The sequence below is a fragment of the Patiria miniata genome, unplaced genomic scaffold, assembly GCF_015706575.1.
Source record: "Patiria miniata isolate m_02_andy unplaced genomic scaffold, ASM1570657v1 HiC_scaffold_1, whole genome shotgun sequence".
Lineage (NCBI taxonomy): Eukaryota > Metazoa > Echinodermata > Asteroidea > Valvatida > Asterinidae > Patiria > Patiria miniata.
This window is the reverse complement of record NW_024037047.1, coordinates 23701145-23717791: the sequence shown is the minus strand read 5'-3', so window position 1 is coordinate 23717791 and position 16647 is coordinate 23701145. Positions and strand designations below refer to the sequence as shown.

General features: G+C 42.8%; 1 protein-coding gene across 2 annotated transcripts; it reads right to left on the bottom strand.

The window, feature by feature from the left end:
• Positions 1–2497: 2497 nt before the first annotated feature.
• LOC119726138 (glycerol-3-phosphate phosphatase-like) lies at positions 2498–16446 on the bottom strand. 2 transcript variants are annotated; one of them, XM_038197761.1, is made up of 8 exons: positions 16325–16446; positions 14166–14233; positions 12795–12890; positions 10291–10431; positions 9627–9683; positions 6130–6280; positions 4729–4828; positions 2498–3059 (listed from the first exon to the last, which is right to left on the bottom strand). In XM_038197761.1, the coding sequence occupies exons 1-8, from the start codon at positions 16404–16406 to the stop codon at positions 2825–2827; spliced, it is 930 nt and encodes a 309-aa protein (XP_038053689.1). In that variant the 5' UTR covers positions 16407–16446; the 3' UTR covers positions 2498–2824. The 2 variants fall into 2 exon arrangements, with proteins under 2 accessions (XP_038053689.1, XP_038053683.1); XM_038197755.1 differs by lacking the exon at positions 6130–6280 and adding an exon at positions 5906–6059.
• Positions 16447–16647: the final 201 nt, after the last annotated feature.

The following is a 16647-nucleotide window of genomic DNA, read 5'->3' as shown; positions in this document are numbered from 1 at the left end:
GGCATGCAATTTGAAAACACTCAGATCTTTTACTTCGTTCCCATTTTGAACTGGCGAGCCCTGGCAAAAAAATCTGATTGTGTAAAGTTTGCATTTTACTTATAAAACAACAACAAAACCCATGGTCATGAAAAAAAAGTTAATAAGAAATTTCAGGCAAACAAGCACGGGCACAAAACTGCAACTTTACACGGGGTGACATTTTGGTTGATGGATTTGGTACGCATTTATCGGTGTTCGTCACGGAAAGCCGTATACGTGTCAGTCCGGATAATTTCGTGATTAGACCTAAACTCATGTAAATTAACTGACGTGCATCATCAATACCAAATTTATCTTCTTTTTTTTATGTGATAAACTGAGACATACAACGTGTGTTCTTTCGGGTTGGATGCAGGCTGTTAGCATGCACAGTGTCACGTTTATCGGGAAATTTGACATTTAGGATTTTGATTCCTGATTTTTCCGTTGTTTTTACGAATTATGACATACATTTTCCGGTCACGTCATTTGATATAAAACACAAATTCTAATTCCGATCCTATAATCAAAAGGTCAGCCAGAACTGGAAAACAACTGTAAGAATGGAGTTATACTTCTTTAAAGGCGGTAAGGGCAGTTGCGCGTGTAGCCTAGGGCTCTTTACCACGGGGGAGGGGCGGGGTGACAGGGCTGCTGGATGTTACGGGGGGGGGGATTTCTGTTAAACTCGTTAACAATGGTCACTTATAGGACTAACTCATTTCCAGTGGGGGGATGACTGGAGGGGGTGGCGATGAGTTCTTATGGGGGCGTCCCCCCCCCCCCCGCTACGCCACTGGGCATAGGTATTTGGACACTGTGAGTCCGAAAAGTCAATGACTAGACCAATTCGGGCACGCTAGCAATTCTATCACGAAGGTCCCCTTCAATGGCGAAAGCATTATGCTATTGTTGAGATAATCCGTCACAGGGCAGTTGTTTTGTACAATAGCGTGTGCAATGTTTCTCCATTGAAGAGGGCCTCGTGACAATGATCACGTGCAAAGATTCGTCTAGACCTGTATCTAGAGGAGGAAAGTACTGTACTTTACATTCGGAAGGGGCCAGTGTGATGTAATCTTGAACTCTATGAAATAAGGAAACATTGGTTGTATTGCGCATGCCTTAGTGAACATAATTATGTGTCAGAATCAGAGTCCATATAAGTTAAAAGAGACCAGATTTCATCAGAATCCAAATTCCATACGACACCGGGTCTACTTGGCATTGAGAGACATTTCACTACAAAAGGGCGCGCGTATGTTTTGATACAATAATGAGAACCAAATGACTTTAGGAATTGTTTCTTAAAATAACTCCGATTTAATTTTTTCTCTTCAATGCGAGCATAAAAAAAAGAACTGAAAACATAACACTGGAAAATCCGTTTATATATGTGAGCATAATTTTAGAAATGTTTGCGTTATACAAGTTTAGACCATTGATATATATATATTTAAAGAAAGGAAATTATGTCCATTTCAATGAAAAAAACCAAGAAACACAATATTTTGAAGACATAATGAAGTTATGTACTGTACAATCGTTAATTGACAATAACTGTGTCCAATATTAATTAAAAGACAAAAGTACTTCTGGAAATATTTCCAAAAAGACAAGAAAAATTTGGATTTTGTTCGGAAAATGTATCACGTGTTTGGAAAAAGTGTCACAGGAAATTTCAAACTGAAATAACTAGGCCTATCACATGCATGCAACCGGGAATTAACCGAGAAAAGAGAAAATTCCCAAGTTTTACAATACTTTATTAATGTTTACTTCTTAATGGCATAAGTGTGAAGTGAACATCGAGGAAGCAGCTGATCCGAGGAAAAGTTCATGCCTCCTTTTAAACAAAATATATGCATCGACAAGAAGAAAGGACACTTCGATTGGGGTGGAATTTACACCCTAAATACACCCTAAGGCCAAAAAAAGTCTCTGGTTTCTGGTATGCGCGTGCGTCACCGTAGCCATGCGCGTCGGCAAAATGAAAAAGTTTTTTTTTCAATGAAAGATGATGTCTCAAAACCGCCAAACTCACTGGTTTGACTACTGGAATCCTGCTGCTGCACAATTTTAACGTGTTTTAAGATGGGGTTACGATCGAGCATAAGCTTTATTAGGCCTCTCTGGACTCCCATATATTTGCACTAAAGTTAGTCGGGCACCATTTGCAGTAACCAGCCGACATTTGAAGGAAAAAAAAAAAAAAAAAAAGCAGCATCGCCGCACCACTTTTTGGGCAAGCTCCATACCAGAAACCGGAGACTTTTTTTTTGGCCGAAACCAAAACAAAAGAAAGAAATTGCACACATTGAATGTGGCCTCTATACACGCTATAAATAATAATTACCAAAACCCCTTTTATCACGAGTAATTAAATATTCAACACCCACACCCCTACCTGTTCCCCAGTACAATTTCACCTTATTCTTTGGATGAGAAATATCATACCACCTAAACAAAAATAAAAAAAATTATAAAGAAACGTACTTAAGTGCCAAAAGGAGCTGTGAAGCAAAGCTTTCTGTTATATGTCACTTAACACAGCTGTAAGTACTGTGACTAAATTTAAGAGTGGTAACTGTTAGAAGCACTTGAGATTCAGCACATTGAGAATATGTTGGTTTCCAGGAGCCAGACCAAGATGGCGACCACAGCGATGGGTAACTTGATTACAGCTCCCATACAATCATGCAAAATGGAGCTGGAAACCAAAGTCAGAGATTTTGCAGAGGCTTTTTATCAAACCCAAGGATTTTCACTTTCAATTCTAATTGAAGAAAAACAAATTCAAAGCCTATTGCACTTTGTCGATTAGTTCCCCGAGTTCTTTAATAGAAGGCAGATAGAAGTTAGGGACCTTCTTTTGATCGTGGATGGAGTTGCTAGCTTGGAAGTGCCGCGCCTCTTCCAGGGTGGAGATTCCGGTGAGAACTAAGAGCGTCTTCAGGCCGCAGTTACGGCCGAAGGGGATGTCTGTGTGGAGGTTATCACCAACCATGAGGGTCCGAGACTGGTCCACCTCCTTGATGCTGGAGACACAAGAAGTATTAGTATTACCATTATTTTGAAAAAAAAAAATCATTTTGTTTAATTTTTACATTGTCTGGGGCCAATTAAGCTTGCAAATTTTGATGAGCTAGCAAGCATTTTCTTTTATATAACACCCAAGTAAATCCTTGTCATTTGATTGGTCGATTGTAGGTCATGCGGCATTCATTAATCGAACCATTGCACGGCCTACGTCATAATCGTGCATTTTTGGCTCCATTCACCGTGCATTTTTGTCCCATCCCTTTGATCTATTGCACGTCGCGCACGCTAAGCTTGACGCACAGCGGCCCGGCGTAGCTCTATCTTTGTGCTATTTAGACCATATCATGCGTTTTAGCAGCACAAAACTTGCCTTTGAAGTGGATGCAGTTGCCTTGATGAGATTTTTTTACATTATTTTAAGAACCTAAAATGTTAATTTCAAACCTTTGTTAGCATTGAACAAGCTGAAAAAAAGTAGTGGATATAATTTTGTGAGTTTTGTTTGTTCTTAAAGTTTTATCCTCCAATCGAATGACAAAGACCTACTTGGATATTATATAAAACAAATAATACATGTTTTGCATTCGTGCAATGGTGAGAATATTTTCATTCGTTGATAGATGGAATGTTCCATTCAAATTCGGCTTCACCTTCTTGAATGGAACATTCAATCTTTCAACTCATGAAAATATTCTCACCATTGCACTCATAAACATTCATTATTTGTATACCAATGTATACGATTAGTCAAAGAGGGGTCCATCCAATCCTAACCCATCCCCAACCCAATCCAACCCAACCTTACCAAATGCAACCCAACCTAGCCCAACCCAACCCCTTCCCAACTCAACTAAGCCCAGACCAACCCAACTCAACCTAGACCAACCCAACCTAATCCAAACCAACCCAACCCAACCCACATCAACCCAACTCTACCCAACCCAACTAAGCCCAGACCAACCCAACTCAACCTAGACCAACCCAACCTAATCCAAACCAACCCAACCCAACCCACATCAACCCAACTCTACCCAACCCAACTAAGCCCAGACCAACCCAACTCAACCTAGACCAACCCAACCTAATCCAAACCAACCCAACCCAACCCTACCCAACCCACCTCAACCCAATTCTACCCAACCCGGCCCAGACCAACCCACCCAACAAAGCACAACCTATCCCATCCCAACCTAGCTCAACCCAACCTAACCCAGCCCAATTAACCCAGCCCAACCCAACCCAGCCCAGCCCTGCCCAGCCCAACCCAACCCAACCCAACCTAACCCAGCCCAATTAACCCAGCCCAACCCAACCCAACCTTACCAAATGCAACCCAACCTAGCCCAACCCAGCCGAATCAAATCCAACCCAACTCAACCCAACCCAACTCAACCCATTCCAACCCAACCTAGCCCAGCCCAACCCCTTCCCAACCCAACTCAGCCCAGACCAACCCAACCTAATCGAAACCAACCCAACCCTACCAAACCCAGCCCAACCCACCTCAACCCAACTCTACCCAACCCAACCCCACTCGGCCCAGACCAACCCATCCAACACAGCACAACCTATCCTATCCAAACCCAGCTCAACCCAACCTAACCCAACCCAACCCAACACAACCCAGCCCAACACATAATCAACCTGATTATTACATCAACATACCTCTGTTGAATGCACTCGAACAGATAACTCTCCGGTTTCCCAAGGATCAAAGGCTCTCTTAACGCTGCCGTTTTTACTGCATTTATGATGCAACCAGTACCTGTGGGAACACAATGTGCAAATGTTAATACTGAGATCTGTCCCTCACAGACATAACGTGCCGAGCACTGTATGCTCCCTGCTTCAGAGATTCAAGTAAAACATTTCACAAGTTACCTCAGGAAGGATTTGAACCCTGAACCTCCTGCTTACAAGTGCAGATGACGTTTGGCATGGCCACTGAGCTTCCAAGGGTCAGCTGGTTCGAAACCAACAAAAAGCAAGTATGACAATCAACTACTTTCGACAGAATGTGACAACCTTGGTGGCCAAGTGGTTAAGACATTTGCACTGATAAGCAGGAGGTCATGGGTTCGAGTCCCACAGGGTACGCTGAAACAAACACCAACATTCAACTATGCCAGCAAGAGTTGACAAATCCCCTTTCTATTCATGTAAACAAATGTTCCTGGTTTCTTGGATACTTTATATACTCAGAGCACACTGCGGATTGAAAAACGGAAAATAGAAAGACTTGATGTTTCTCTGACGGCGGTGCTACTACGCTGAAACTTACACGGAAGTTTTAGTTTGGCCACTGGTTTGGGGCTTTATATTTATAAGATCCTTCATCAAAATACCATGAGACGTGGTCCTCCTAGAATGTTGATTGATGTTTCGGGGAATTTGAGCTATCCATCCATTTATAAGAGTGTGAATCTACTGTAACTTTGGGAGAGTCACTCGTTCACCGCACACACTATTTACGACGCCATGCTCATTTGCGTTATTTGCCTCGCTTTGATTTTCAAGACAGCGTCTGCTGAGACAGGTCTATTGTCGCAGCAGAAGCTGAATTGAGGACGCAGCTACGTGGTCGAGCCAAAGGCATCTTAGGCAGCCGCCATATGACCCACGTCTTTCCACGGAGTACAGCCAGATCAAAAAGTATTGATTTTTGCGCAGGGAGGAAAACAATAGAACGCAGAGAAAAACCCTCGTGGCACAGGAGAGAATCAACGAATCACTCTACTCACTTGAGCCAGGAATCGAACCCGAGCCATAGCGGTGAGAGGCGAGCGCTTAATGCACTGCGCCACACGGCACAACTAATCCTAGAGCTGAAATCTTCATTTACCTGGTAAAACAATCTCGTACCCGACATGTGGGGGGAACCTCTGGTCCTCGTTGGTCCCCAAGAAAGGAACGTTTGGTTTATTCAGGTAAGAGGCGGCCCTGAGAATCTTGAAATAGCTGAACCGGCGATCGAAACCCACGCAGACCGCCTTTACCTTTGGGAAAAACAGGAAGGGGGTGGGAAGAGAAGCGTAAACGACTAGGTTTGCTTGGCATGCGGCTTACCAGGCTTGACAACATGGGTCCCTGGATAGTGCTTGCGACCGTCCATTTCCGTGCCGACAAAAGCGACAGAGGGATCGCTCAGATAGCTGGCCGCTCTAAAAATTTTGACATAGCTGATGTGGACGTCGTAGCTTACGACCACTGCCCTAACCTAGGGGATGGAAAGTTTGGGAAAAAAAAAACAACAATATGACAAGGAAGACACGGCAAACTGAAACGAGTGCAAGCTAAATGAGTTAATCACAGAGAGTGTTATTATGACATGTTCATGATGGGGTTTAGTCCGGCCTAAAAATATTAGGTTGAAATGGACTTGAGTGAGACTTGGACATGCCGCCTTCGGTGTGCCGTACGTGAAAACAGAACAATGAATGAGACTGAAGGATAAATGATTGTCGGTGAACCCTAACCTTCCCAAATCCACAAAAATCATCTTTGCAAACTGGAGGATTTTGCAGGATTGAGGCTACATAGCCAAAATGTGTGGCCGATTTTGGAGGATGCATTGTGTCAAAGTCTTGGGCCGGACTTTGTGTTGTTTATGCTCAGCCGTGCATACATTTAGGCCTACACTGTACATGTAGATTATACTTGAAATCCTCCGCACTGCTCCAGGATGTCACTGGCTCTGCCTTAACATGTAGACAGTGATTGCTGGAGGATTTTTTTTTTGGATTGAGGCAGTCACCCCTCTAAGGACCACATTCAAGAAATAGAAGAGGATTTTGCAGGATTGAGACTGTATGAATCTTTTACATGAAGGCAGTTGGAGGATTTTGCAGGATTGAGGTTGCATCCTAGCAAAAATGCCTATGGAGTTAGGGTTAATAAAAGAGTAGACTGAGGTATCTCTTGATTTGTAGTTTTGTTATCACATCTTACTGTTAGTACTTCTGCTTCTGTTGTAGAAAAAGCCAATAGATCAATTCCAAAATGAGATCACTGACAATTATTCCCAGAAGACTTTTGCCATAAGAGTTAGCACACACACTGCAGAATCCTACTTCAGTACGGGAAGAATGCCACATGAAAAGAGAAGGAACTCAAGGTTGAACCCTAAGATATCCAGGGATGTGATTGGTCTGTGACAAAAAACCTGAAAATTTTATGCATGAAATGCAAACTTGGGCGAGTGCGAAGCGCAAATTTTTTAATTTTAGATGCTCTGTGGTGCAATCTGAGGCGATTACTGGGCACTTTCTTCTGAAATTTTGGAGCAGAATTTGTTTTAATTTTAAGAAAAATGTTCCTTCATTTGTTAAAATGTACTCTTGTTCTTATAAAGTTTCTTCTGTACTCAAATTTGAGAACCATGCATTTTCATGTTACCTCGCCGTATTTGCCATGCTTTGATGTGCTTTGGGTGTTTCACATGGGATACGAGTGATTTCTTTCCACCCGACGCGTAGTTGATAATGTCGTTGCAAACATTGCAACAAAAAACCTTGCCAGCGGTTGCTATTTAATCGAAACACTCTTGAAATTCACATCCCTGGATATCCCGTGGTACCATGTAAAATCTTGAGATCAATCTCATATTACCCCCTTTCTAATTTTGTATTCTCCTCTAAAATAGCAGTCGGTGGATCAGACATTCACGTGTGCAGAGCCACACTATGCACGTCAGATATATCCTTGCATGCAAATTTAAATGGGACCCAGCACGCCAGCCAATTGAAGTCGAAAATGAGAAGTCATTTCGATCAGAAATGTGGACTAAGCTGTTGATTGGTCAATTTGGCTACCATGTTTTTGTAATACAACAACGGATCACGGAAGACCCAATAGAAGACGCCCGCTCACTCAGTCTTGTTTGCATAATTGATTGCCAAATCTGCGCGAATATCAAAGACGCTCGTGTGCAAGCGGATTCCTTAGACTACTAAATAAGGGGAGAATGCAAAATTAAAAAGCCGGTGACATGAGGTTTATCTCGAGAAATACGAGGTTCTGTCCAGTACGCTGTGCCCTTCAAAACCTGTCACAGTGTGCTGTGTAGGAAAGACGTTGAGCTGTCTGCATGCCATGCTCAACCTAGCCTTTAGTCAAGTCCCACGCGCTTATCCGGACACGTGACGCACCCCGGATGCTGGCACGTAAAAAGACTAGCACGAGCGGCGAAGCCGCGAGGGCCTTTACCATCTCGTGGAGAGGGCTTGTATTTTTCTTTACATTTGTCTACCGATTTGGTAGACAAATTTTCATGCATAATGCATGACATGTTGTGAATGCGTGCGCGTCTTGTTTTTTTAAGAACGCGTGTGGCGCGCGCACTCGAGGGCGCGCGTGTCATCACCTCAAAAATGGCTTGTTGTTGGTGATTGGTTCATATATATCGGCATACATGCATGATTCAGTTTACTTGAAAAAAGGAATAATGATTAGCTCCACGAGATGGTAAAGGTGCTTGTGGCTTCGCCACTCGACTGGTCTTTTTTCGTGCCAGAATCAGAGGCACCACGCGTCCAGGTAGACACGCGCGCCTTGACTAAAGGCTACGCTCAACCTAGTCTAGCGATAACTAGCAACATGCGATAACCCGCGGCCGCGAGAGGGCGTTATCACAACCAACCAATATCGCCCACGGACTTGTCAGAACAATGTCTAAGAAAACTCGTATTGGTTGGGTAATGCGCGCGCACCTGTTTGGCTTAATGTATGCAGCGCGCAATTCACAAAAATTATAGTAGTTCCGAAGCAAACTCTCAAATTTCTTCCAGTGCAATAAAAGATGCGGCAAGACCTTTGTGCAACTTCACTGGTCAGCTCTTTTGTTGTGTGTAGTACATGTATGTGTGGGACTGAAAATGGACCGTAGTTGCCTGCAGAAGTGGTGCATGCGCACTAGTTTCCCCTTATTTTTTTTTTGGGGGGGGGGGGAGATTTCAGCAGTTTCCCAGACGTTGTTCTGACAAGTCCGTGGGCGATATTGGTTGGTCGTGATAGCGCCCTCTCGCGGCGGCGGCAGGTTATTGCGGCTGTGCTGCGGGTTATCACATATCAAACCATTTACAATGTCTAGCCCCTAGACTATGCTCAACCACACTCTCAAGACTCATCGCTACTGTTGTACGGAAAGCCTTTCAGTTATTTGACAACCCAAAAACCCTTCACATGAGAAAATCTGGCGAGGTCACAACTATGGCCAAGTTCGCGCAAGAACTATAGTTGACCAATGGTTAACTAACGTTTGCCCGAACTCTGTCTAGTCGACGGTGGTTGACTACGCTAGTCGACTATTTGGAACCAGCCTACTAGGGTTGGTTGCTGGTAACCAATAGCCGCAGGCATTCATAACGCTAGCAGAGAGCCAGGATCCAGAAGTTTTGCGATGACATTTTGACCAGCGTTTGACTAGAGACGTTCGCACATTGCTATCAGTGCGCAGGCGTAAGGTATGTCACAAATCAACCACTAGTCGACTAATGGTCCTTGCCCGAACTTGGCCTATGATACTCTGAATTGTTGATTTGAGAGTAGGAGGTACGGTATCCTACCTCTGGATCCAGTGGTATATGAAGCCATTCCTTCTGGATCCCAGTAACAGGATCAGGCTGTTGATCGAACAAAAGAGAAAATGACATGAAAATTAGGCATTTTAAAGTTTTTGAGATTAGGGGGTTGAATTGCAATCGGATATCACGCATTTGCTGATTATTCTCCAGTTTTCAGAACAAATTTTGTATGTGACAGCTCAAAATTGATGTTTTAGGACATTTACGTCAATAAATAGTTCAAATTGATGTTTCAGGACATTTAAGTCCATATACAGTTCACTGAGAATATCATTAACAACTCCAGGGCAACACATTGTTAAAAGAACACGCGCCAATTTTATGGAATTCTTACGCACAGATATTTGCTTTGAACAAAAGAGTAATTTGCTAAGGTAAAAACAAACCCCAAAACAAACAAAAACAAAAATGTGTGTTTACAGTACCCCGTCCTACCCCGATTTTCTGGCGACAAATTGACCACCTCAAACGGCCACATTTGACCAAAAATTTAAATAAAGCTCATTTTTTAAATATCTAATCTTCCCTGTGCAAATTTACATGCCGAGCAAAAATAAGCCGAGTACCGGTCACACTATGCATAACATGACATAATGCATGTTATGGCTGGTAACCTGTATATCCTTAGCATATTGTCAGGACTTACCCCCGGTCCCGTGTAGCTGATACCATACTCAGTCAACTCTTCTTCTAAACCAGCTTCTCCAATCAGGTACACTTTGCCTTGGAATTTCAGCTTTTCCTTCAGGTAGTGCGCTGCTGCGAAGGACGTGCAGAATATGCGCTCCTGGGAAGACGACAATTGTAGAAGTGAAAGATTGTTATTAAGTCATTACAAGTCCATCACCAGTCCATCACAAGTCAATCACCAGTCCATCACCAGTCCATCACAAGTCATTCACAAGTCATTCACAAGTCCATCACAAGTCTATCACCAGTCCATCACCAGTCCATCATAAATCCATCACAAGTCCATCACCAGTCCATCACAAGTCCATCACAAGTCCATCACAAGTCCATCACAAGTCTATCACCAGTCTATCACCAGTCCATCATAAATCCATCACAAGTCCATCACAAGTCCATCACAAGTCCATCACAAGTCTATCACCAGTCCATCACAAGTCCATCACCAGTCCATCACAAGTCCATCACAAGTCAATCACAAGTCTATCACCAGTCTATCACCAGTCCATCATAAATCCATCACAAGTCTATCACCAGTCCATCACCAGTCCATCACAAGTCCATCACCAGTCCATCACAAGTCCATCACAAGTCAATCACAAGTCTATCACAAGTCTATCACCAGTCCATCATAAATCCATCACAAGTCCATCACAAGTCCATCACAAGTCCATCACAAGTCAATCACAAGTCTATCACCAGTCCATCACCAGTCCATCATAAATCCATCACCAGTCCATCACAAGTCCATCACAAGTCCATCACCAGTCCATCACAAGTCCATCACAAGTCCATCACAAGTCTATCACCAGTCCATCACCAGTCCATCACAAGTCCATCACAAGTCCATCACCAGTCCATCACAAGTCCATCACCAGTCCATCACAAGTCTATCACCAGTCCATCACCAGTCCATCACAAGTCCATCACAAGTCTATCACCAGTCCATCACAAGTCCAATCACAAGTCCATCACCAGTCCATCACAAGTCCATCACCAGTCCATCACAAGTCTATCACCAGTCCATCACCAGTCCATCACAAGTCCATCACAAGTCAAACACAAGTCAATCACAAGTCCATCACAAGTCAAACACAAGTCAATCACAAGTCAAACACAAGTCAAACACAAGTCAAACACAAGTCAAACACAAGTCCAACACAAGTCAATCACAAGTCAATCACAAGTCAAACACAAGTCAAACACAAGTCAAACACAAGTCCATCACAAGTACATCACCAGTCCATCACCAGTCCATCACAAGTCTATCACAGGTCAATGGCAAGCCTATCACATCACAAGTCCATCACAAGTCCATCACAAGTCCATCACAAGTCCATCACAAGTCAACCACAAGTCAATCACAAGTCAGTCACAAGTCAATCACAAGTCAATCACAAGTCAACCACAAGTCAATCACAAGTCAACCGAAATTCAATCACAAGTCAACCAAAATTCAATCACAAGTCATCACAAGTCAATCACAAGTCAAACACAAGTCAACCAAAAGTCAGTCACAAGTCAATCACATGTCAAACACAAGTCTATCACTGGTCAATGGCAAGTCAATCACAAGTCAAAATCACAAGTCAAAATCACAAGTCAATCAAAAGTCAATCGCCGTCCTTGTTGCTATCACACGTAAAACTGTGCCTACTGGCACATTTTTTTAAACCACCTTCAATGATTTGTTTTTATTCCGGCTGATATCATTTCAGGCGGAATAATGTCACAGGGTATTTGGTACCAGTCCTATCTTCAGTGTTGTAGTCGAGTACTTTTTCCGAGTACCGAGTACTGCTGATTACTTAGGTTGCCGAGTACGAGTACGAGTACCTCTGAGTACAAGAACGGGTCTCCGAGTACGAGTACTTGTACTTCAGAGTACGAGTACTTCCGAGTACGAGTACGAGTACTCGCAATTTCCGAATACGACCATACGACAAATGGTTCATTGTGCGTAATTGGCCCAGGCCCAGTCAGACTGATATACAGAACCACTCACAGCTAGCTGTTAATGTGTTTGTCCGGACTTGCACAGTAGAAAATCAGGAAATCTCGATAATTCCACAAGCCAATCAACCATTTCAAACTGAAAGTATCGATAAAATAAGGCCATGGTAAAGGAAGCTATAACACCCCCCCCCCCCCCCAGAGTACTGCTATTCGAGTACGAGCACTTTAATGATCGAGTACAATTTCGACATGTCGAGTACGAGTACTTTGCTGCCCGAGTACAAGTACCGTCATTTCGAGTATGAGTGCTTTAGCATTTGAGTACGAGTACGAGTACTCCAAAAAAAGTACTCGAGTAGTACTCGAGTACGAGTACCGAGTACGAGTACCACAGCACTGCCTATCTTCACTTTGAGCACAGATTTTCTCATCAAATGGCAGGTACGTTTCCAGGTATTTGCAAAAACGTTGCTTCATGCCTTTGAAAATGAAACAATCGTCACGTACCTTGGGCACACTTTCAAAACCGAGCTCGGTAAACTTCTTTGCGTACTGAGTCCGCGACTTCGTGCTGTTGTTTGTGATGAAGATTATCCTCTTGCCCTTGAAAGAAAAAAAAAGGAAAAGCATATCTGATTTAACCCCTAACTCCCTGGGCTTTTTTGCTGGGATGTAGCCTCAATCCTGCAAAATCCTTCAATTGGCCTCATGGAAAAATAGCATATAGCCTCAATCCTGCAAATTCCTCCATTAGGGCCTATTTCTTGAATATGGTCCGTGGAGAGGTGACCACTGCCTGAATCCTGCAAAATCCTCCGGCTATGACTGTCAATAGGCTGAGGCAGAGGCAGTGACATCCTGGAGCAGTGCGGAGGATTTCAAGTATAATCAAGGACTAAATTTATGCACGGCTGAGCATATAAAACACAAGGTCCGGCCCAAGACCTTGACATAGTGCGTACTCCGAAATCAGTAACGCACTTTTGCCATGTAACCTCAATCCTGCAAATTCCTCCAATTTGCAAAAGGATTTTGGAGGATTTGGGATGGTTAGGGTTAATATTGCGTGTAAAACAGCAAGTACGGAATAGCTGATATTAACCCTTAGAGCCATCCCATATCCTCCAAAATCCTTTTTGCAAATTGGAGGAATTTGCAGGATTGAGGTTACATGGCAAAAGCGCGTTGCTGATTTTCGGAGGACGCAGTGTGTTAAGTTGGGCTGGACCTTGCATTGTTTATGCTCAGCCTTGCATAAATTCAGTCCTTGATTATACTTGAAATCCTCTGCACTGCTCCAGGATGTCACTGCCTCTGCCTCAACATATTGACAGTCATTGCCGGAGGATTTTGCAGGACTGCGGCATTGGTCACCCCTCCATGGACCATATTCAAGAAACAACAGAGGATTTTGCAGGATTGCGGCTAGGCAGATGGAGGATTTTGCAGGGTCGAGGTTAATACATCATAGCAAAAGTGCCCAGGGAGTTGGGTTAATAAATCTCTTTTCCCACTGCAGACGACATGGCTTGAGGCATCATTATTTTCCATTGTACCAATGTTGCCAGCTTTACCAATGGTGTTCAAATAAGAGTGTTTCTCAAACCACAGATTCTCCCCTGGTTGGCCTTCTTCAGATTTTCGGGCCTTCTTCAGATTTTCGGCCCTGACCTGTGGCTAACTCCAGTTCAAAATGCATAGGTCCATGTTGTGCTTCAAAAATGTCAAAGCCTAATATATCAGGCTGAGGACTCAGGAGAATTCCATATGGTCAAGACATTAGGCATCTCTACGTGTACATAACTTTGGTGCCAAAGATGAAGCCAGAGCTGGAAGCAAAGCCCAGGTTTAGTAAATGCCCTAGCTAAATGATCTCACCATTTCCTTTATTTTTCTCAGGGTGTCTTTAGCGCCAGGTATTTCATCGTTTGCGTCCCATATCACCCCTGTGTGTGTGGGAGAAACAGACAAAATTTAAGTACTGTATCAAATTGCAAACTGCAATGGTACTGTCAAATTATTTGTTTTCCAGTATAATTACAATGTAAGTGGATATAGCAAATTGATAATAATTAATTTTCAAAAATGATTAATGCCGGACACTGCCTGCATTTCATAGTCCATGCAATTAAACTGTAATGTGATAAGGAAATGACCACTTGGGGCCAGAAATTTGATTCTCTGTGTGTTCTATGAACAACAACACTGCGTAACGTTGACCCTGAAAGGCTAATAGATTTTGCAGGCCGTGTCTGTAATATGTATCATGCCACTTTAAACCATTTTTTTAACTAGTTGACAACTTTAAGAACATGCAGATATGTCATACATGTAGATAGAGGGCAGGGTTTTGAATTTTTGAAGGAAATTTGGGGGTAAAATGACGATGACAATGACAAAAATAAACACGAAAATAAAGATGGCGATCACCGCACGATGTACCGTGAATGCGCTAGCGCAAGGCGCATTGAATCACACGGCACCAACCCTGAACCGCGTAGGAAAATCATAATTTCTACCCAAGAAACTGTTCAAAATTACCAAAAAGGTGTCATTATTTTGAGAGAAGTCTGCTCTAGTTTGAAACGGTCATTTTTGAGTAATAAAAAACACCCTTGAGTCTTGACTCTAATTTTAACAAACACTACACGATCACCTGATCACCGAAACATTCTCAAGTTAGAACACGGATCCTAGACACCAGGATAAACGACTGTTCTGAGCTCCAGTACAAAATGCATTGAGCGGACTTGCCTTAATTGGTTAGACGCGCGATAACAGGCATTAATACCCATTGGCTTGTAATCGCGAATTTTCCAGGTGTGCCATGGTGTTGGGTTTTTGCATGACATCTAAAACAGAAATATTCATAAAACTGTAAGCAAAACTACTCCTTAATTGAGATTTAATTGTTCCAAAATTGTTAAAAACTAAATACTTCATGATATAACAGACGGTATTGTGCAGTTCTTGTCGTCAAAGATGAAGTAGCCTATTTACCCAGGAAATAAACGTCAAATTTCGAGGAGAACACCGTTTACCCAAATTTCCTTTTTAATTAGGCTTGTATTAAAAGTTTTAGAGATGTGATGCAGAACCGATAAAACAAAAGTGACATTGCATTTTTCATCTTAAAGTGATATTTCATCTTAAAGTTAAAGATATTGTTCAGGACATTAATCAGGAAAATAAACTCTAAAGCAACGTTAAACTTGTACGTGTTTGTAGTATCTTTTCATCAGTTTTATTCCCGAGTCGTACGTCATGTACGTGCCCACGAAAGCACGCACGCACGCTAGCGCCCTCATTTGTTTAGTTTTGGTTGGAACAGTGACGTCACTCCAGCCAACGACGTCACGAAAACGCTCAACCAATGACCAAAGCCGAAACATGTTTCTGGTAACTGGCTCGGTCATTGGATTAGCGACGCGACCGCGCCTTCAAGTAAGTGCGCGTGCGTATGAGGGTGGTTACTAAGCAAATCGCGCGTGCGCACTGCATATTCATGCTGCATAGTCTGGCTCCCAGACCAGACGTGATATGTGCGCCGAGAATAATTGTCAGGTCTAGGGAGCCAGACTACACGCCGCACGGACGTACATCATGTATGACTAGAATAGACTCGGTGGTGAGAAACTGATGAAAAGAGTCTACAAACACGTACAAGTTTAACGTTGCTTTAGAGTTTATTTTCCTGATTAAGAAAAAAAAAATTAAGGTCGGTCAGCATCGCATATGGAATTCCTGAACCCAGCGGCCCAATAGATCAGGACACAAAGAATACTACGACGTAAAAATTGGCTTCTCCAACAAGGTAAAAATATTGAAAGTATTGGTCATAAATTTTTTCGCCCGGTTTTGAGCACTTCATACCCTGGACTCCCTCCGTCATGTCCGTAACGTAGGGAGGAAAGGGAGTTCACCTGGGCTATTTACTAGGCCTACATTATTTCCCTCTTTCCAAGTCCAATAACCTTTATACCAATCGTGCACATCATGTGAAAACATTTTCGTGTGGCTTTTATTAAACTACTCACCATCGCAATCGAACAGAACCGTGTCAAACGATTCGAAAAATTCCTTGGCATGTTCTTTGCGAAGTTCCCTGCAAGCTGCCATATTGGATGAGTGCGCCCTCTATTTAGAAAAAAATTATCAGCGAGCCGAATTAAAAAAAAAAAAAAAAAGTACAAATTTAACACTCGTTTCCGGTTTTAAAGTGATTCTCTCTTTTTGAGTTGCTTTTTGGTTTGGATGGATCGTGCTATTTGGTGTGTCTCATAAATTTGTTTAATTTCTTTTTCATGTCTTCGATCACGTCTTGGACTATCAAAAATATAACAAATATAAAAGATGGCAA